This window comes from Lygodium microphyllum, chromosome 8, assembly GCF_053477565.2.
Source record: "Lygodium microphyllum isolate KBCC chromosome 8, Lygodium_microphyllum_v1.1.10, whole genome shotgun sequence".
Classification (NCBI taxonomy): Eukaryota; Viridiplantae; Streptophyta; class Polypodiopsida; order Schizaeales; family Lygodiaceae; genus Lygodium; species Lygodium microphyllum.
Genome location: NC_141142.1, coordinates 108,550,993 through 108,571,899, shown reverse-complemented (window position 1 = coordinate 108,571,899; position 20,907 = coordinate 108,550,993). Strand labels below are relative to the sequence as shown.

Below are 20,907 nucleotides of genomic sequence, written 5' to 3'. Positions count from 1 at the left end.
CAAGGACATGGGACACGCTGATTAAGATACGACTCGCGGTCTTGAACAATAGGACCTTCTTCGTTTGCCATCTTATCTACATTACAGCAAACAAGGCTTAAATGGATAGCTTTATGGAGATGTACGTCAAGTTGCAAGTTGACCATAAACCTTGCATTGTATATAGTAGTCGAGAGATTTTCCGATGTTATATCTCGGCCTTGTATCATGCTCAACGATTTGTTTGTCCCGGTAGATAATTTTTTGTTATATCTCGGCTTTGAGTATAAGTAATCCATTTTAAAATTAATGCGCGCCATCTATGAAATTTTATAACTATAGTAATAAAATTTATTTCAATCAATTCTACTCATAGTCATAAGACCTGAGAGAAATTATCCTATACTCAATTTAAGGGTTTCTTCTTCTATAACAATAATTTTGGGTTCATTTTGATGAAGTACGTGGCCGTATGCAAAGCACATTGCATACCATTATCAATACGTATATTATCTTAAATTTCCTTCCCTTCCCTCTCCCTCTCTTTCTCTCCCTCTCCCTCTCTTCCTCTCTTTCTCTCACCCTCTCCCTCTCCCTCTCGTTCTCTTTCTCTCCCTCTCTCATTTCCTCCCTCTCCCTCCCTCTTTCTCCCTCTCCCTCTCCCTCGCTCCCTCTCCCTCCCCCTCCCTCTTTCTCTCCCTCTCTCATTTCCTTCCCCTCCCCCTCCCTCTCCCTCTTCCTCTCCCTCTCCCTCTCTTTCTCTTTTTCTCCCTCTCCCTCTCTATCTCTCTTTCTCTCTCATTTCCTAAACAAGCAAAAAATAAAGTGATTTAAACATCCTCCAAGCAAAAGGGAGAGGGAGAGATACAATGCACTCTCCCTCTCTTTCTCTTTCTATCCCTCTCTCATTTCCTTCCCCTTCCTCTCCCTCTCACTCTCTTTCTCTCTCATTTCCTCTCCTAAACAAGCAAAAAATAAAGTGATTCAAACATTAAACAAGCAAAAGGGAGAGGGAGGGAGAGAGAGAATGCACTCTCCCTCCTTCTCCCTCTCTTTCTCTTTCTCTCCCTCTCCTATTTCATCCCCCTCCCTCTCCCTCTCCCTCTATTTCTCTCTCTCTTTCTTTCCCTCTCCCTCTCCCTCTCCCTCTCCCTCTCTTTCTCTCTTACTCTCTCGTTTCCTCTCCTAAACAAGCAAAGAAGAAAGTAATTTAAACATTAAACAAGCAAAAGGGAGAGAGAGAGAGAATGCACTCTCCCTCTCTTTCTCTCCCTCTCCCTCTCCTTCTCTTTCATTTCCTCTCCTAAACAAACAAAAGAGAACGATTTAAACCTTCAACAAGTAAAAGAAAGAGAGAGGGAGACTCACCAATGAGATATGGCGAGCGTAGGCGGCTTCTCTTTGCAACGAGGGCTCCTCCTCTCCTTCACGAACAACGGCGGCGGCGGCGGCGGCGGCGGCAAGTCTCTTCCTCCTCTTCTCTCACAAAGCCTTGGCTCTCTCCCTCGCTCTCTCCCTCGCTCTCGCTCTCAAAAGGCGAAGAAAACAAAATGAAAACGGCGCTCTGGTTTCGGCCGCGCTTTTTTTTCCCTGCGGCGTCGCAATTGGCGTCGCTATATGCGTCGCAATTGGCGTCGCTATATGCGACACATATAGCAACGCCTATAGCGACGCCGATATCCGCCGTCGCTAATCGGCGTCGCTATTGCCCCATTCCCTTGTAGTGTTCTTTAGCTAGTAAACCTTGCTAGTAGCATTCTTTTGAGCATACGACTCCTCAAGTCTCGTCCACATAGCATAGGTAGAATCCAACTTCTCTATGTTGAACAACAAAGGGTTTGCAATTGAAAGCTCAATCGTAGAGCGTGCAAGCTCATCTAGATCATCCCAACCCTTTGGCTCTATGTCTGTCTGTCGTATCCCCTTCGTCTTAATGGGCTTCATTTGTTTCTTTTGCACCAAAACATTGTAGCATTGCTTTTGCCATATGGAAAATCTATGTGTACCCTCAAGCTTCTTGATATGCAGACGGTTGCTGTTAACATTGTTGCGAGCCATGATTGCAGCCCAAAATGATAACAAATGTCACGAAAGACAAGCCCAAACTATCACACAACTGATCAAGAAGATATACATAATCAAACTAGTGAGATATTTCCAAATTCTTGACATCAGTACTGATTACTGATCATATTCTAGTATAGTCAAAGGCATATGCATAAACTATCTGCATATGGGACTTGTTGTTCATAGTGTATAACATCAAAATGTTTGCACAAACTGATCCGTTTCAGCCCAAAGATAAGGTACAAAGCATGTGCACCCACTGCTCAAGCATATGCTATTATGTCTGTATGACTTCATTGGAAGTATAAACCTCAATCAAGTGCTCTCTCACAGGTATGGTACTTGCAACTTGCAAATTTTCATAGCCAAAGACAATGTCGGCAAGCTCTAAACCAAGCTCTAAACATTCCCAAAGTCATCACTAGATGTTTAGCATTCATGGTATACATGAATACAGTATCAGTAGCACCCGAGAGGTAGCCCAAATGCATTAGGCATAGCATAAACCTCTGTAAAGTGCATTCAGCGCTTGCTATTACAACAAACAAATCCCTGTCTAAATTGAGCAAAATCACTGCTTAAATCAAGCCAAAAGCACCTCGGTCCTCAGATCCAATGCATATCATCTCCCAATGTGGTTGCATCACATAAGCATGTGTTTACATCCAATCGGCATAACCATTTAGCAATAACAATTCAAAACAGGGGCTGCCTGTAAACTGCAGATTGTAACCTGTGTATTATAGCCACTAACTAAGAGCAAATCGCTCAAGATCAATGCCAAGTCCAAGGCTAAGAATTTTTATTGGTCCTACCAAGTGAGTAAATGATCACATAGATGTCAAAGTAGATGCCAATGTTGCAATGACTAGCAACACGATTGCTGAGAGGAGGACAGGATGTCCTACTTGCATGAGTTGCGTTCGATGGTACGGGGCGTTCAATTGCAGAAAATGGCCATTCCAATGCCTTTGGCAAGGCACAAGAAAGGCTCTTGAAGCCTCAAGTTCAATGGGGAGTAGCTATGATCAAGCCTTTAGAGTGAAACTTGTTGAGATAAATTGTGTATACTTCTTGGAGTTGAGAGCAATACCCTCTTGAAGAAGACTCAATGCAATGCTAGACATTGACTTGAAGAAATATTTGCAAGTCCCGTTGAATCTCTGAATCTAGAGGAGGTCAACTCATAGCTCATTGATGGGTTGCCATGGTTGTTAAACTGCAAGCTTTACCCATTGACTGCTGTTCAAGTAAAATGTCGGAAGCCCCTTCTCCAAAATGGCAAGCTCTGATAGCAGTTTGAAGTGCACGGATCCATGGTCGAAGCTTCAAGCTATGTCAACGTCAATGGAGATGCATGTAGAGTGAGAGAGAAGCAGACACAGTATGTGGGTACAACAATAGTACCACTTTAGGTTTTTAGATAGGTATGTGTAGCATGAATAGAGTGTGCATAGCAATCAATCTTCTCCTCTTGGGATGGGAAATCCATGGGAAATTTTATAACTCCATTTATATCAAGGTGCTTTTTAACTAATTCTCGTCAAAATAGGTTATTACAGCATTATAGGGTTGAGATCCTCTCTTCTCCTCTGATCTCAAACCTAGCATACTTTTTAGACAACTTAGTTTATGAAGAAAGTGATTTTCTCATAGTTTTATTGTGAGAAATCCCTTTCTTTATGAGAGAAGAGTGTGGGATTGCATGGGATTATGCAAGATAGTTGTCAAAGGAAATATTGTGTGAAATTGGGCTCAAATGCTGACTGTCATTTTTAAGGTTTGGCAAGGTGAAGTGTTCATGTGCAATTTTAAATACTTCAGAGCTGGTTGGAGGACAGCATTGAAAGTGATAATGTCATTGTGCACCTTTGGATTAGTGGTGCCATATGAAATGGCTTAAATACAACCATTCTATTGTGGACAATGCATGGCAGAATTAGGGAAATGCAAGGTAGTACCTAATGGAATGCATATTGCAAGGATTGAAGCAATTGCCCTGTGCACAAATAGATAGTTAGGTTGTACTTTTTTCTTTTTGTTGGTTGACATAGTGACACATGGATCCATTTTACTAGATGGGATGAGATGCTTGTGTGATTATGATGTGGTAAACAAGTCATAAGTATAGGACATTCAATGCCTTAACTTCGATTTTTCTTTCTTTAGAGCGTAGAGGCAATAGAAGGATGCACCATTGGACATGAATGCACAAAATGAGGACAAAATAGAAAATTTATTAATTGGTTATGTCTATGAACATTGCAGACCAGCTCCTCCTAATCTAGCAGGGGTAGAGGTTGAAATAGAGAGAGATGAAATTATGGTGGATAACCCCTTCATATAGGTGTCATCTTTACAGGAATCTGAAATGTTGCTGCCTAAATTAAGTTGTAGGGCGATGTTGCCCACCATCAAAGGCATCACTAAATCTTGTGCAATGTCTGATGCATTCCCATCGTGTATTGGTGCAAAGGGCATCCAACTTAAACTCTCTTCTGTTTTGTCAAGTCACCTGTGTGATTAATTGAATTTTCACATACAATTAAATTTCTTACATCACATACAAGCATGTCAAGAAACAAAAGTAGAAACTTAAAGCAGAGCATTGAGGGGTTTCATTGCTAAACTCCAGGTAATGTGTAAATGGTTTGCAGGAACGGGCAAGGTAGGTGTGGTTTTCCCATCGCAAGGTCTGTCTCGAGAACTTCACATAAGGAGAGTCCAGCCTGGTGATGTTGTTGCAATACCAAAAGGGCTGGTATTCTGGTGGTACAATGATGGATATGGTAACCATAGAATCTTCTGTGCATCTGATACCTCAAATGGGGTGAGGCCAGGCTTGTATCATGTAAGTACATTCATAACCTCACAAACATGCTTTCTCGTTTTCTTATGTTAGCATCAATTTTCTGACTAGATGTTTGAGCTCTGCACCCAGGATTGTCCCTACAGTAGTATTCAGAACAATTAGCTGTAGCTAACTCATTCTTAATAAATTCAGTAAGTGCTCTGTTGCTTGTATGCCAACCTGACCTGGTTATGTCTGAACTTGTTTTTCATTGAGAATGATATACTACATAAACAGGGTTGTTTCCTAAGAAGAGGCATGCAGGGAGTTGAATCTAGTTTTTGTGTGTGAAGCCTTCAATTCCACGCAGGGATTAACATGATAAAATCACTCAATTTTGAACCTATGTAGTTACAACTTTTCTTTGGCAAAGGATCCAAAAGTTTTCTTGGTCTGCTAGATGACCCATGAATTTCAGAAACTATATTTTGATCATCTAGCTGACACTTACATTTGTGAGGCTTATAGAAGTTGTGGCCATGCAATAGACCTGTGAACAGTCTCCAAACAACATTATTGAATGATAGCTGCACCTTTCCATAGGCAAGTATTCCAGCATTGACAAGATTTGTGAGACCTGTGAGCTACTGTTCAAAGGTGTTATCTACTTCCTCACTTACTCATCCTTAGCTCTGCAAACACTCCACTTTTTCACCAGCAAGTGCACAAAGTGCAAGCATTTAAGATACTATGACACAATTACTGATTTCACACTTGAACAATATTCATTCTCATCGGCCAATAACCTTAGCTGCACGATTCAGTTATTTGTTAATGAGCTCATTGTTTTGTGAGTTCAAATCTTATATACTCAAACTTAATTGAGAGAGAGATTTTCTACTCTTTCATTTCTCAAAATACTTTTTTTTTTCTCTCAGAAAAGAATGATTCTATTAATAAATCCCCTCAGCACAAAATATGCCAAGGCAAAGCACAAAATTATCCGTGTAAGAGGCTTCCAAAAAAAGAAATGAATATACAACAAAAAGGAAGCCTATTGCAAGGCGTGAATGAATAACCAATCAAGAGGTCTCTAATGCCAAACCATGTGCAGCTGATAATGAAAGGGAAAGTGTCATATTTTGAGATCCTGAGAGAAACATATTTTTTTCTTGCAGCTGCCGAGGAGCACCTCCCACAGAGAGTGTGCACAATCTCTCTCCAAATTATGAAGAGCCTTCATAATGGATATTCAATAAATCTACAGCATAGATTACATGTGGCTATCCAAATCAACAAAGCAATGATGCTAGATATCAGCTCCCATCAGTGACAGCACTCCTTGATCCACTCTGATTGTGAAACATTTGGCATGGTAATCTTGCTCGAGCTGACCAGAGATGAGATAGAAATGACTCACCTAAACATCCTACCCCCTTTGGCTCTCCACATCTAGCACAGGCAATTGAATCCCTAACATAACCAGGCCAAGTGCCAAATGCTAAGCCTTTGCGTACTAGTATCCATAGAGCAAAATCTTCTTGGTGTCTAAAGCTATCATCCAATCTCCTCCAGAAGTCTGCGAAAGCTGGTTAGATATGTTGTCAATCCAATATGAGTAGTAGCTGGCATTGTTCTAATCTTGCTCACTTTGATCCTTCTCCCCAATTTGGTGGTATATCCAATTAAGGGGACATCCTTGGGTCTCTTTACAAAGGAATCTCTCCAAACCCACTCCCCAAATTCCTATTGTAGTCTTTGGAGAAGCCTACTCCGATAGGCCCAATACCTCCAACCATCCATCATGCACATTGCAGGGTTTGGGTCTAAGTACCGACTATCCCAAGGAGCCACTACTTTAATCCTCTGCTGAGAGCATCCTATGAACTCCTACTGATCCGTATTCTTCATCCTTCCCAAGTCTACATCCTCCTGCACTAAAAAGGTAAACACACTCTCTCTACTGTCCACTGGTGACCACTGCAAGAATATCTCCTCTAGTAAAGAGACCAATCCAGGTTTGAGTGGAATCTTTATCATTTCTCAATTACTCATCCTCAATGTGATCGATTATCATTGCTTTTAACCTGTTTATTCATCTATTTGTGCCTCAATAGTGTTGCCCCCATGTAGTATTGCAAGCTTGATTTGTTGGTAGCTTTTAGTCCACCTTGGTGACTCTTCTGCATTGATTTACCTTTAAACGATTTATCTATTTGTGCTCCAATAGGCTTGCTCCTATGCAGTGTATTTTGACTTTGATTTATTGGTGGTTTTAATTATGTCCTCTTCCATCTAGGTAATTCTCCTGTATGCATTTTGTTTCTATCCATTTTGTAGCAGTTAATAGTTCCGTTTTTCCAGTTATATACAGGTCCTTTTCCTTGGGTTTTGACATGTGTTGATCAATATTTGGGGGTGAGCAAATCTCCAGTTCTGTAAGATCCACCTCATTTCAGTGTCATCATGCCCAATCATTCTCTTGCATGTGCATAGGTTTCAGTTTCTGAAAATGTTAATGTGACAACATCCTGTCCTGTATTTTATTCTTTTTGTCATGACTTGTATGTACATAATATTATGTGAATTATCCTATTGAGTACCGAGTCATTAAGGAAGCAGTTTGCACCATAGCAATGTCCATTCATCCATGTTATCACTAAGAGGGGCCTGTTAGCTGCAACATATGTTGAGAAGGATATATAGATGCTATTATGTGAATTGGCCTGTCAAATACTGAGTCATTAAGGAGGCAGTTTGCACCATACTATTGTCATTCATTCATGTTATCACAAAGAAGAGACCTGCAACATATTGATGTTGAGATGTATGCATATATGTTACAGTCAGCTTTTTGTGCCTGTTGAGATCTCAATAGTTATTGAGCCTGCAATGTATGCTAGAGTTGGTTAACACCTTTTATTTTTAAAAAAAAGCATGCAGGCTTTCTCATTGTTACCGAGCCTGTAAGTGCACATTATTTTTGTGGTATCCTTCTTGCATTCAGTATGTGGCCAGCATTGGGTGTGTAGGTTCTGTTAACTTGTCATGAAGATTGGGCTATCCTATTCTATAAAGGTCCTGTTATTCCATCATCATGAGGGAATGCGCATCTAATAGACTTGTTAAGGTGGGGATTACTTGGTGTTAATCTGTACACGTCATCTATAATGCCAGCCCATGTGTGTCTCAAAATGAAAGTGCCAAAATTCCAGATCCTGAGAAGTAAAGCATCTCTGTGCATAAAGAATTTACTTTGACATGCAATATTTAGTTAGGGGATGCTGAGATGTAAGATTAGAGCCTAGATTGGTTATCTCTGGGGAAGTATATTACATTTAGAGATGATACTCTAGGCCTTATTCCTTGTGTGTAATTTTGTAAGAGGCTCCTAGGTTCTGTTTCCATAAGTTTTTTCCTCTATTGGTAGTCATATCACATGCTGTATAGGCTCTCTCACTAATATTAACATTGTGTCAGAAGGTTCTCGTGTTCCCTCAGAAAATTTTCTACTGCTGTATCATACTCTGCTAATAATCATGTAAGTTGCTTTATGCGCTTCTAATTTGCAGTGATGTTATTGGCAGCAATTCTCAATTGCTGGAGCAAAGGTGGAGCGCTTTGGTGGCCTTCTCCATGGTTTTCGGCGTGAATCTCTTGCTTCATCTTGGGGTGTTGATGAGGAGATCGTAAGAATTTTATTGGATAGTCAAAATGGGACTTCCATTGTGAAGTCCCAGGGACGTATTGTGATTCCAGCCCCAAAAAGACAAAGGTAGTAGACATGTAGCAGTATTTGATTGAAAAGTGCATTTTGGACTTTAAAGAGAGCTTTCAATATCTCAGCAGTCTGCATGCTGAATTAGAGGTTTCATTTTTAATGGATTGGTTGATGGAATAATGTTAGCAATATCTCTACTTCAAAGTAGAGCCTATTGTGAAGATTGATGAGACTGATTGTTGTATCAGTGCACCTACTCATTAGAAATTTGCACTATGAAGCACCTCATTTTGTGAGGGATTTTTGGAGTAGAACATCTAGAAGGGATCTTTAAGAGATTTGGCCTGCAGGCTTGCTAAAGCAGCATTGGTAAAATGAGCAAGTGCATTCTTGTGAAGTTTTTGTGATTGTTTGCAGAGTGGGCAATTTGGACATTCTAGGAATTTAGAATGCACAAATGGAGAGCAGTACATTGTTAGATGATCTAGAAATCTGAAGAGGAGCAGTACAAATTGTAATACATCTAGAAATCTGAAGAGGAGTACTGTCATGAGGAGCAGGTCATTTTAATACATCTAGAAATCTGAAGAGGAGAACTCTCACGAGGAATTAAGATACCATATATGTAGGATATCTCACTGCTTTCATATACAGGGCCTGTATTGTTTTTGTAACCTTGGGTTTCCTGGCTGAGGTGTTTATTGATGGAAGTTACTTTTCTCTGGAAAACAAAAACATATGGGTTTCAAAACTGAAATCTATAAAATAACAATTCTCTTCTTTGCACAATGAATTCATTAACTTTACACAGACCATTGTCTTTTCTTCACATTTAGAACACTTGTCTATAAAACAATGGTGTCCACCTATCTGTTTACTGGGGATAGATATAGCTTTGTAATTTTACTGGTTTGATAGAGATGCGGGAAGGCTTACACTTTGTCGAGTAGGTGGTCGCTCGGTGAAAACCCTAGGACAATGAAACCCCTAGGACAAAGGTTCACTGGCACAAATGCCTTTATAACCCCATGTGCTGTAGCAGGCGGTTGAGTACATTGTTACTGATTCTTGTGTTGGATGAGAGCAAGACAAACTCGCTCTTTGCCAAAGTTGGCATCATCAAGTTCTTCTCTAGGCAGATGTGCACAAAAGTACTGATAGTTTTGATTACTAATGCCTAATGAATATTTTTCTGTGCAACTTGACATGGTATTTACTTTCATGCATGTATGTCCTGTACCAGTAGGGAGCTTAAGTTTATTATGGATGATGAAGCCACGATAGTGACTTGCTATGTTAGATATGCTATGTTACCTGATTGCTGTTTGTAGTTGACAATTGATATCACATGGAAGATGTCAGTAAAATTACTGATCTGGTTATAATTGCGATGTGTGGAAATAATTCAATTCTTGTGATATGTAACAGAAGGATAGAGTTTACACCCAATTCTATGTACACCCCTGATGTAGGGGAAGAAAATCTAGGATTTGCAGAATTCACTTATAATGTGGATGAAGGTTATCCTGATCTATATGTGAAAAGGGGTGGATGGAAAAAAACCTTAAGCGAAAGAAATTTGCCAATCTTAAACTCAGTTGGGATGAGCGCAATTCGTATTGGCCTAGAACCTGTAAGTTTCAAGCTTGCTACTTCTGTTTCCATTTTGCTGAGTCTCCTGTTTAAGCTTACTACTTCTGTGTCCATTTGCTGAGTCTCTTGTTTCTGATCTCTCAAAAGATTTTTATGTGTTCGTTCTCCTGTTATGCAAGTTTTGATGGTCATTTACAAAATCTCTTTCTTGTTGTACAATTTGTCATGTGGTTTATTACAAAGCTGGCTTTTTTATGTTCTTAGTGTTGAATTTAATTAATTGTCATAGCAACAGTTTTGATTGCACAATTCTAGCATTATGTGGGATCTAAGCATGTGAATGAGTGAATTATGCCTGGATTGGACAGATCGTAGTTCAGTCATGGTAGCAGGTTTAGTAAACCTGTGTGTGGTAGTTAGCTGCAAGATACTCCTAAAAGCAACATTCATGGAATAAATATTCTTGGAGACAATAAATATTAGTCCCCATACAATTACAATGAGTATAAGGATAAGATCAGCATTACCAACTTCAAGAGAGATAATTCTTCACCTATCAAATGGGAAGAATGGATTAACAAGCTTGAAATGTACTTTACTCTTTATCCAAGGAGTAATGAAGCCAAGATTCATTATGCAACCCTTCACTGTGAAGGTTATGCTACCCACATTTGCTGGAGATATATGCAAAACAGTAGGGAAAAGTTTGGTACATGGGATGAATTCAAGTGAGTAATGTTTGATGTATTTGTCTCTCCAATGGATAAGGAAAAGTTGCAAAGGGAATAGTCATTGAATGAACTTCTCCTAAAATGAGTGCAGAATGAATCATGTGGCTTGTGGTTCTTGTAATCTTATACACATGCTTCCCAAGCAGAGCTTAAAATTCTTTCTTCGAATTGTAGTAAAAAGCACCTTAGTTGAACTGGACCAAGGTAAACTCTAGAAGCCCATATCCAGAACATCAACTAAACAAAAATTCAAAGTGTAATGCCAAACTATATGCAATGATGTTCTAGAAAAAAATGCAAAGAGGTAATGCCAAACCATATGCAACTTTGTGGGGATGAAGGTGCCAGAATCCTATCTATTAAGAAATGCATCTCCCTTGTGCCCAGCAGTCTCTTCCATCACTGATAGAGTGAATGTTCCATCCAAATTCTGGAATATGGAGTGGTCTCTATCTTTGCTGCCTTGAAAGGAGATAAGAATGACCGCCCTAAATCTTCTTGTAGACTTTTGGACCCCTATCTAGTGACCCAGGCTACTGCTCCCTAGGGCACTATCATAGTCTCCACTAAGACAAATAACAATTTGAGAGCTCTCCTCCAGACCTTGTTGGGTTTTAACTCATGCCTATGCTCACAGAGGAGTGTTAGTGATCCTCCGTAGGACACTAGGGCACTTTTTACTCTCCGAGAGGTTTTTTCCCCTAGATTTATTCTCTTTTATTTTATGTGCCTGTGTTACACAATTAGGGCGCTTATCATGTTTTACACCTTTTGGCTGAAAGGTGTGAACACATTTTAGCAACCTTAAGGTTTAAGGATTGTACTTGTACTTGCACTACACACTCTTTGATAATTGCATTGGGAGTTGTGTCTTCACTCTTACACAAACTCTTCGCTGTCAACTATACTCTCAGTTGAGCTTCGATCTTTGTACATGCTCTCACCTTTCACCTTTGGTATCAGAGCTGGCCCTTAGCTGAGTTGAGCTCATGGCCACCACCAGCTGAGCTGCCACTCGCAGTGACAGCAGCTCCATTCCCACAAGTTGCGCCAAGTTCCTTATCAGCCCGTAGGTCAGCACCAGGGCAGCACCTCTAGCTCAGCCACCTACCAGCCCAGCGACTGCCAGTTTGCCTGCTCCGCCATTCTGGCCTGCATCGCCACCAAGGCAACGCTTTCTTCCCTGCTCGCCACCCGTCTGACAGGCATGCCACCACGGCGCCCAGTTCCTTGGTCGATGCCTCTAGTCTTGTGCATCGCGTCTCCAGCTCAGCCACCACTAGCAGATGCCTTGCTTGCCTTGTCCATCACCTGCACCGCCCGCTCAGCTCCAGAGACCACTTGTGTTGCCTGAGCCACCAGCTCAGACGTGTGCGCTTTGCTCCTCCCCTACCAGGTCTGCTAGGTCTCTACACCAACTGTATCGGAGGTAAAAAGGAAAAAAAAAATTCTGGAAGAAGCTTGTGCTTGGGTGGTGTATCTCTGTTCCTGCACGTGTCTGGGACACATTTATAGCACAGATTTTATGAATTTTGGGCTAGAAATTTGGGGCTTTTGATGTTAGCACGGATGTTGGTAAATGAATATTAGTGATAGTTTGTAATAAATTGAATTTGTGCATTTTGGGACAACAAATTTTGGAGCTTTTGCATTTTTTGTGTTGCTGAGCACTGTTTATGCCTTGGATAGTGTGTACATTAGATAGTTTTTGACAGAGTGTGATTGGATTTGCTAATTATAGAAAGGTGTTTGTTGTAATTTCTGGAAATTCTCAGATTTCCAGATTGGTCTAGCTTGAAGTATTGCTCGTGTTCTTTGATCAGTGACATTTACCGGCCAATGAGGGACAAGGTGATGTATTCACATATGTGTCTAAGGAGGATAGGTTGGATGACAACAACTATTCTCTATGGTCATTTATGATGAAAAATGTGTCGATTGCAAATAATCTTTGGGATTATGTCAATGGTGAAGAAGTTCGGCCTAGAGTTCTGGCTCCTACTACACCTCCTCTAGGAGGATGTGGACAAAGGTCCACTTAGCCTGCTTAGCCTACTCAGCCTGCTCTAGCTCAGCCACTTCCCCAAAGATCAGTAGCACAAAAGGCTTGGGACACATCGGATGCTCAGGCATTGTCATTGATTGCATTGGTAGTTCATTGGTCTATCATTCCACACATTTGGTCTGCAGCTTCTTCATGAGAAGCATGGCTGACCCTTAAGTAGATGTTTGTTGGAAAAAATGAGACATGCATCTCTTTCTTGAAGAAAGAGCTTGAGACTATGAAGATGGATGAAGGTGATTTTATGCAAGATCATCTCAATAAAATTCAGGACTTGCGTGAGCAACTTATGAATGTAGATGAGTGTTATTCGGATGCGTAGTTAATCTCTTCTACTTTGAATTCTTTGTCGCCCTCTTATTTGGCCTTTCATATGGCCTTGAATCTCACTATGAGGATTTTCCCACAACCACTTACTTTCCTTAAGTTAGTTAGTTTGCTCTTAGAGGAAGAGCGAATAAGAAAGAACAATGGGGTGGATGTTATAGCCTCTGAGCAAGCTTTTATGGGAAGGCAGAAGAGCAAGGGCAGCCAATGTAAAAATGCTCTGCACAGTTCTGGGACACAAAAGTTACAAGGGGCCATGCAAGCCAAGAAGGGAAAGTGCCACTATTGCAAGAAGCCAGGTCACTACACCACAGAATGTAGGAAGTACATAGCCAAGGAGGAGAAGTCAGGAATGTCTGTTTCTGATGCACCTTTTACTGCTATTGAGTTCGCATCTTTTGTTATAGATCGTGACCATTGTTTTTGCACTTGTAGTTATGACTCTTCTTGGGATAATAGAGCCTTTAGCTCTTCTAAGGATGCAAGCACTTGGTTCTTTGACAATGGTGCCTCTAGGCATATTGCATCTCGTAGGGATTTGTTTTCCTCCGTTATTGTAGCTCTTGTTGGCAAGTTTGTGCAGTGTGCCAACAATGCATCGTATCTTGTTAGAGGTATTGGGGAGATTGTGTTGATAGCCATTAATGGCTCTATTTTCCATTTGTAGGATGCATTATTTGTGCCAGGTATAAAGAAGAATTTATTGTCCGTTTCTTCTTTGGTAAAGTGTGGTGTGCAGGTCACATTTGATGATGACAGATGTATAGTCAGAAAAAAAGAACTCATGACTTCGGTTTTGACTAGCACTTTATGTCATGGACTATATGAGTTAGATGCTTCAATTGATCAATTGGTCTATCTAGTGTCTACTCTCTCTCCTGCTATATCACAGACAAAGTTATGGTATTCTCGCATGGGGCATGTTAACTATGGCAGCTTGATGCGTATACAGCGTACACAGATGCTTGATGGCTTACCTCTCTTGGAGAGACCTCCTAAGCATATATGTAAGAGATGCATTTTGGAAAAAATGCATTGTTCTTCATTTCCTCGTGATTTTGCTTTTAGAGCAGCTTCTAGATTACAGATTGTGCATTCGGATATATATGGCCCTATGCAAACAAAGTCGTTGGGTGGCTATTATTATTTTGTCACTTTCATTGATAACTTTACTCGTTTTTGCTGGGTCTACTCATGGGTGATAAAGTCAGAGGTGTATGATGCATTTTTGGCTTTCGTAGCACTTGCTGAAAATCAATCTAGCTGTAGGATTAAGACTCTCCTTTCGGATCAAGGGGGGGAATACATGTCTTCCAGTTGAATAATTTTTTAAGCAGAAAGGCATTGTCCATCAATACACTATTGCATATACTCCACAACAAAATGGGGTTGTAGAGAGAAAGAATTAGTCACTCATGGAAGTGGCCAGATGTATGTTGAAAGCAAAGAGTTTGCCACATAGTTTTTGGATGTGTGCTTGCCATGTTTTGAATAAGTGTCCTACCAAGGCATTAAAAAATATTATGCGTTTTGAGGTTTGGAACAGCCAGAAACCTTTTGTTGGACATTTTCATACTTATGGGTGTCTTGTGTATGCTCACATTCCCAAGGTGCTAAGAAAGAAGTTGGACAACAAGGCTATTAAATTTATTTTTGTGGGGTACAACAGTGAGTGCAAAGGATAGAGATTATATAATGTTGTCTTTAAGAAGGTATTTGTCAATAGGGATGTGGTTTGTGATAAAAAATCAGAATTATCCCTTGTTGATTTTGATACATATTAGGCTATCAATGATGTCTTTCAAGGCCTGTTGCCCATTTCTTTTGGTGATACAGTTGGAGCTTCAACAAGTGAACATAATGTTCAGCCAGCTGCTCCATTGAGTAATGTAGAAAATCAGCCTATGGCTTATCTGAATATTCAGCAAGATGTTGAATTTGAAGTCCAAGAGGAGCTTGTACACAGTCAGGAAGCTAGGCAAATACCTAGATGGTACTTGCAGACTATGAAAGATAGTCATTTGGATGCTCCTATTGCTGGTCATATTAGAAAACAAGCTCGTTTGCATGATGGTGCAAATACAATGGAGTTTGTTATGGTAGCACATACACTTGATGGTGAGGAGCTTGAATGTTTTGAGGATGCACAACATAGTGTGCATTTGGATGGTAGCAATACAAGCTTAATTTGGTTCTATCATAAAGAATCAAACATGGGATTTAGTGACCTTGCTTGTTGGGAGGAAAGCCATTGGTACAAAGTGGGTCTATAAACTAAAAAGGAATGTAGATGGATCCATTGACAAGTATAAGGCCAGACTTGTGGCTAATGGCTATGCACAAAAGAAAGGCATTGACTATGAGGAGATATTTGCTCCTACATCCCGCATGACTACCATTCGGTCTATGGTTGCTTTGGCTACCCATTATGGTCTAGCTTGATATTAAGACTGTATTTTTACATGGGTAACTTTAAGAAGAAGTGTATGTACAATAGCCCATTGGTTGTGTAGTTGTGGGATCTGAACACTTCGTTTGCAAGTTGAAAAAGGCTTTGTGTGGTTTGAAGCAAGCTCCCCAAGCTTGGTATGCAAGAATTAATGCCTTTTTACTCGGCCAAGGATTCACTAATAGCTCATTGGAGTCTACACCTTACATGTGTTGATGATTTTCTGCTCACAGGGACACATGTTGATCAGATTTTTGCATTCAAACAAAGTTTGCAGGAAACTTTTGAGATGTCAGACTTAGGGCCTTTGTACTATTATTTGGGCATTTAGTTTATTCATGATGCTAAGAGGCATTGGATTGTCACAGTCTAGATACATTAGTAGACTTCTTGAGAGGTTTGGCTTATAGGATTGTAAGCCAGTTTGTACACCAATGGAGACTGGACTCAAGCTGTCCTTGCACGATGATAGTGATTTGTTTGATATCCATATGTATGCTCCAGCAGTTGGATATCTCATTTACTTATGCAACACAAGGCCAAACATACAATTTGCAGTTTCAGCCACGAGCAAGTATATGCACTGCCTACGTGTGTCACATTGGCAAGTTGTGAAGCGTGTTTTTCGTTACTTGTAGGGTACTAGGAATTTTGAATTGCTTTATGCCAAGAAGGGACCAGTGCAACTACATGCTTACAATGATTCAGATTGGGCTAGTGATTTTGATTCATGTCACTCTACGAGTGGTAATTGTTTCTTTCTTGGCTCATCTTGCATCTCTTGGCTTAGCAAGAAACAATCTAGTGTTGCCACATCGTCATGTGAAGGTGAATACAAGGTAACTTTCACTACCACAATTGAAGGTGTATGGTCAAGATGTTTGTTGGCTGATTTAGATGTATCTGTCACAGAGCCTACTCCTTTGTTGCAATGGCACAGAACCCAATGTTTCATGCACGCACGAAACACATAGAGATTCACTATCACTTTGTTAGAGAGAGGTTACATGCAGGAGATATCAGCCTTGTCTATTGTCCTACCACCAGTAATGTGGCAAACATCTTTACCAAAGCTCTTCCTAGTGACAATTTTGAAGCATTCCGCAATGCTTTGAATTTGATCTCCTTTGGTGGATGATCCTTGTATATTGATCACTCTTCACTTCGGGGGGTTTTATTGGGTTTGACTCACACCTATGTTCACAGAGGAGTGTCGATGATCCTTGATAGGACACCGGGGCACTTTTTACTTTCCTTATGAGAGTTTTTTTCCCCAAGATTCATTCTCTTCTATTTGATGTGCCTATGTCACATAGTTTGGGCACTTATTGTGTTTTACACCTTTCGGGTGTGAACACACTTTAGCAACCCTAAGATTTAAGGGTTGCACTTTGTACTTGCACTACACACTCTTTGATAATTGCATTGGGAGTTGTGTCTTCACTCTTACACTCATTGTCAATTGTACTCTCAGCTGAGCTTCGGTCTCTGTGCATCCTCTCATCTCTCACAAACCTGAGCTCTCGGATATGATATAAGCAAATGCTTGTCTTCCCCCTCCAACAAAAACACCACCCCACCCACCTACCCACCCCCCGACCCCTCCCCCCCCCCCCAAAAAAAAAGAAAAACAAAAATCTTGCATGTGCTCTTGGGAACCTACCATATCATAGCCATGTACCGATTGCTAGACTCCTATTAGTCACATGCCATAGAAGAGAGATCTTCCTAGGTCTGAAACCATCATCAGTCTCCTCTAGAAGTAAGAAGCAAAGTGAACATATGCCATATGCCGTGTTTGTACCAGTGCTGGGTGGCAAACTGCATCACTTTGATCTTGTTCATTTGAATCTTCCTCCCTAACCTGGTAATATAGCCACAGAATGAAAACTTGCAGGCAGGGTCTTTCAATAGATTCCTGCAATCCCACTTTTTTGGATTCTACTGTATTCTCTGAAGGGGCATCCTGTGATGATATACCTAGTGCCTGCATTCCTTGTTGTGGAAGTAACCAGCTAGGATCCATACCATCTCATGTTGCACTAACCTGCCACTCATCTTCTGCCAAGATCATATTGTGTACTCTATGATTTGGGTTCTCTCTCATCAGCCTACCTCCACTGTGAAGGTGAAGACTCTCTTATTGGTTGCAATCACCCCCAGAAGAATGTTTGAGAGACATTTGTATTATCCTTCCACTCTCTAGGGCCTCCTTTTGCAACTGTATCTACCATAAACTTGGTCCTCTTTAGGCCTTGAGTCCTATGTCTCCAAGTGTCCTTTAGTAGGTCTAGAAAAGTATACTAATCCCATACTGTGGCATCAACCTGTGTTTGCTTCCTCATGATGTGACTGGAGTCTAATCTTGAGAGTTTGTTGAAGAGAAGCAGCTGTTGTCCACTTCTCCTCATCAATGGTCAGGGCTGTCTAGCGGATGCCAGGAGCAGCTGATCTCTAGGCTGAAAGAATGGCAGCTGTGGAGTTGACCTCAAAGCCCCTACCAAGATCTTTGGATCTCATTTGCAATCAATGGGACTGCCTTGTTGGTAAAAATGTCCATCCTGCTTGTTTGCATTCAATTGACTTCTTTGTTGGCAGTTTGCCCAAACTGTTCTGCAAGGCCATCTCTATTCTCCAAGATTTTAAAATGCAAAGCAAAATGCTTTTGTTCTCTTCGCTCAGACTTGTGTGGTTTGTGCTCCTGTCAGAGAATTCTCATTATTACAATCCATCTTGGCCATTGTGCTCTAGATCCTTCATTGAGAAATTACAAAGTTGTGATAACTGTATTTTCTGGAAACTATTCTGCTTGCTAAGAATTTCCAGACCCACCTGACTGTTTGTGTTTTGACGATTTGATGGCTATATTCTTGGCTATTGTATATCCTGTGCTTTTCGAAGTAGGTGCCTAGATAGAAAAGAAATTGATGGTAGTTTTCAGGACTTTGCATTTCTGTATCTATTTACATGATTTTCCGCAGGTGGCTTGATAGCTATGTTTAACTTGCTTTTCTGTGACTACATTTGATCTTCTACACTGTGACTGGATGCTACTTGAAGACTTGTTAGTTGCTTATATACATTGTATTTGCTATGTCATGCTTCTTGTTGCAGAATGCACTTGAGGCACCTTGCTTTTACTCAAATGCTAACCAGATCATGTATATCACGAGTGGAAGTGGGAGAATAGAGGTATCAAGCAGTAATGGTGAAAGCCTCTTGGTAACAGAGTTACAGGAAGGATCAATCATTGCCATACCAAAGTACCTGCCGTCCATAAGAGTAGCAGGGGGGGATGGCATGTCATTCATATGCTTCCTTACTGCAGCAAGGTAATCAGTTAGAGTCATTTCGGACTAATTTTCCTTTTCAACAATGGTCCTTGAAAAAATAAGCTTACATCATATCGTACAATAATCACAGACTGAACCATGAACACAATAGATCAATCCATGGAACCTTGAGCCATTCTCAGTTAGCTATAAGAACTGATAACAAAACCTATATAGCCTACAGAAAAGAAGCCGACCCTGAGCATTTGGATGAGACTTTTTTGATGTTACAACTCTTGGGGACCATTGCAGGCATAACTGCACTTACATGGTCATTTGTTTAGTCTCAAAAGTTTAATGTGAAGAATTAACAGAACTATTGTGCTGTCTTAAGAGCTTTTAATATGAGCAGTTAGTTTGCTCTCTGACGAGCTTAGTATGAGCTTTGTCTTAAAAGCTTACAAGTGTAGGGCATTTACAGGGCTTTGCCTTCTTATCTAGAAGGGAGAGACTCAGTGTATGATGGCATTCCAGAGCAAGTCTTGGCAGCATCCTTCAATGCAGATGAAGAAACGCTCACAGGCCTCAGAGGGTATCGGCGGAGCGATGAGGTGATCTTCCCACCATCTCAACAAGCTGCCACTTCCTAGTATGGAAAACCATGTTAAGCCTGTGAAGACAGCAATGTGCTCTCAAAGGCTCCACCTAAATAAGATATGGTACCATGACCCATAATTGTACATAAAACCTGCTTTTACATATTTTTAGTAAAAATTACAAACTTTAGGATTGTTTGAACATTTCCTACTTTGCGAGTCTTATCTTTTTTCTTGATCAGATGCAAGTTCTCTTGCTGGATTAAATGGTCCCTATCTTATATCTATTTTAACAAAAATGGTAAATTTCAGTATTTTGCTATGTATAGCACCTCTAAACAGCAATATAAGCTGTGTGTCTTGACCAGCTTAATAAACTGCCCACTAGGCATATCTAGAGCATCTTTGATAGTCTTATCTACAAAGATCCTTTCACCGAGTCTGATCAGTTGAAGGCTTACAAGTTTCATGTGGGACATCCATGAAAGATTTTGGAGCTCTAACTTTACTGGTTGGAAGGTTAGTATTTGATGATGAGATCCATGAAAGAAATCCCAGTGGATGAAATGTGGGAAATGTATGGAGCTTTCTTTAGGTAAGGCATACATCCTTGAAGTTAGAATGCTTGCCCTTATAAAGTATTATGCTCATCTCCCTAGCATATGGTAGCTTACTTTGTTTTCCTTTGATAGGTTTGACATTGTTAGCAATAGATATGAGAATCACTAATTTGCTCTTGTGCCCAACAAATGGACCTTTGTATTGGGCTAATATTTCCACCGAATTATTTGATTATCATGCTCGTTGCATAACGATTGCAATGTTTTGTGCATTGCCTCTCCATAGACTTATGCCCATCTTGAAGACCTTGTTGAAGAGGAACCTATGGTGGTGGTGGCTGTTGCATTGCAGTGAGTGCGGCCTTTTGAAGATCATCAATGTTAGTTATCTATTCATCTACCTTGAATTTTGATGTGTTTTGAATCAAGAGTTACCTATGCTAAGCCTCGGTGTCAATTGTTAAATCTAAAGGGTGCCCTCAAATGTTGAGGGTAGCCTAGAACCTCATTATTTTGAGGGGGAGTTTTAGATAAATATTTTTGCATTTGAGGGCACCCTAGAACCTCATTATTTTGAGGGGGAGTTTTAGATAAATATTTTTGCATATTTTCTATGTCTCATTAGTATAGGGCACAAAAGGGGAGTTTTAGGCAAATATTTTAGCACATTATCTGCAGCACATTATCTAAGTTAATTGGTATATAGCTTTCTTGTGCCTTCTATGGAATAGAGTGCCTTTTAAAATGTAGGCTTTGTAT

The 20,907-nt window shown here is 40.4% G+C and overlaps 1 protein-coding gene across 2 annotated transcripts in view; it reads left to right on the top strand.

Moving 5' to 3' along the window:
* LOC148032717 (cocosin 1-like) overlaps positions 1 to 19,885 on the top strand; it is a 31,230-nt gene extending 11,345 nt beyond the window's left edge. The window contains exons 1-6 of one of the 2 annotated variants that reach the window (XM_087683358.1): positions 4,402 to 4,514; positions 4,704 to 4,897; positions 8,425 to 8,612; positions 9,987 to 10,191; positions 18,835 to 19,052; positions 19,474 to 19,882. In XM_087683358.1, the coding sequence (XP_087539484.1) occupies positions 4,418 to 4,514; positions 4,704 to 4,897; positions 8,425 to 8,612; positions 9,987 to 10,191; positions 18,835 to 19,052; positions 19,474 to 19,642 (1,071 nt within the window). In that variant the 5' untranslated portion in view covers positions 4,402 to 4,417 and the 3' untranslated portion in view covers positions 19,643 to 19,882. Of the gene's footprint in view, positions 1 to 4,401; positions 4,515 to 4,703; positions 4,898 to 8,424; positions 8,613 to 9,986; positions 10,192 to 18,834; positions 19,053 to 19,473 lie in introns of those variants that run through there. The other variant, XM_087683357.1, reaches the window with a different exon arrangement.
* The last annotated feature ends 1,022 nt before the right edge of the window (positions 19,886 to 20,907 follow it).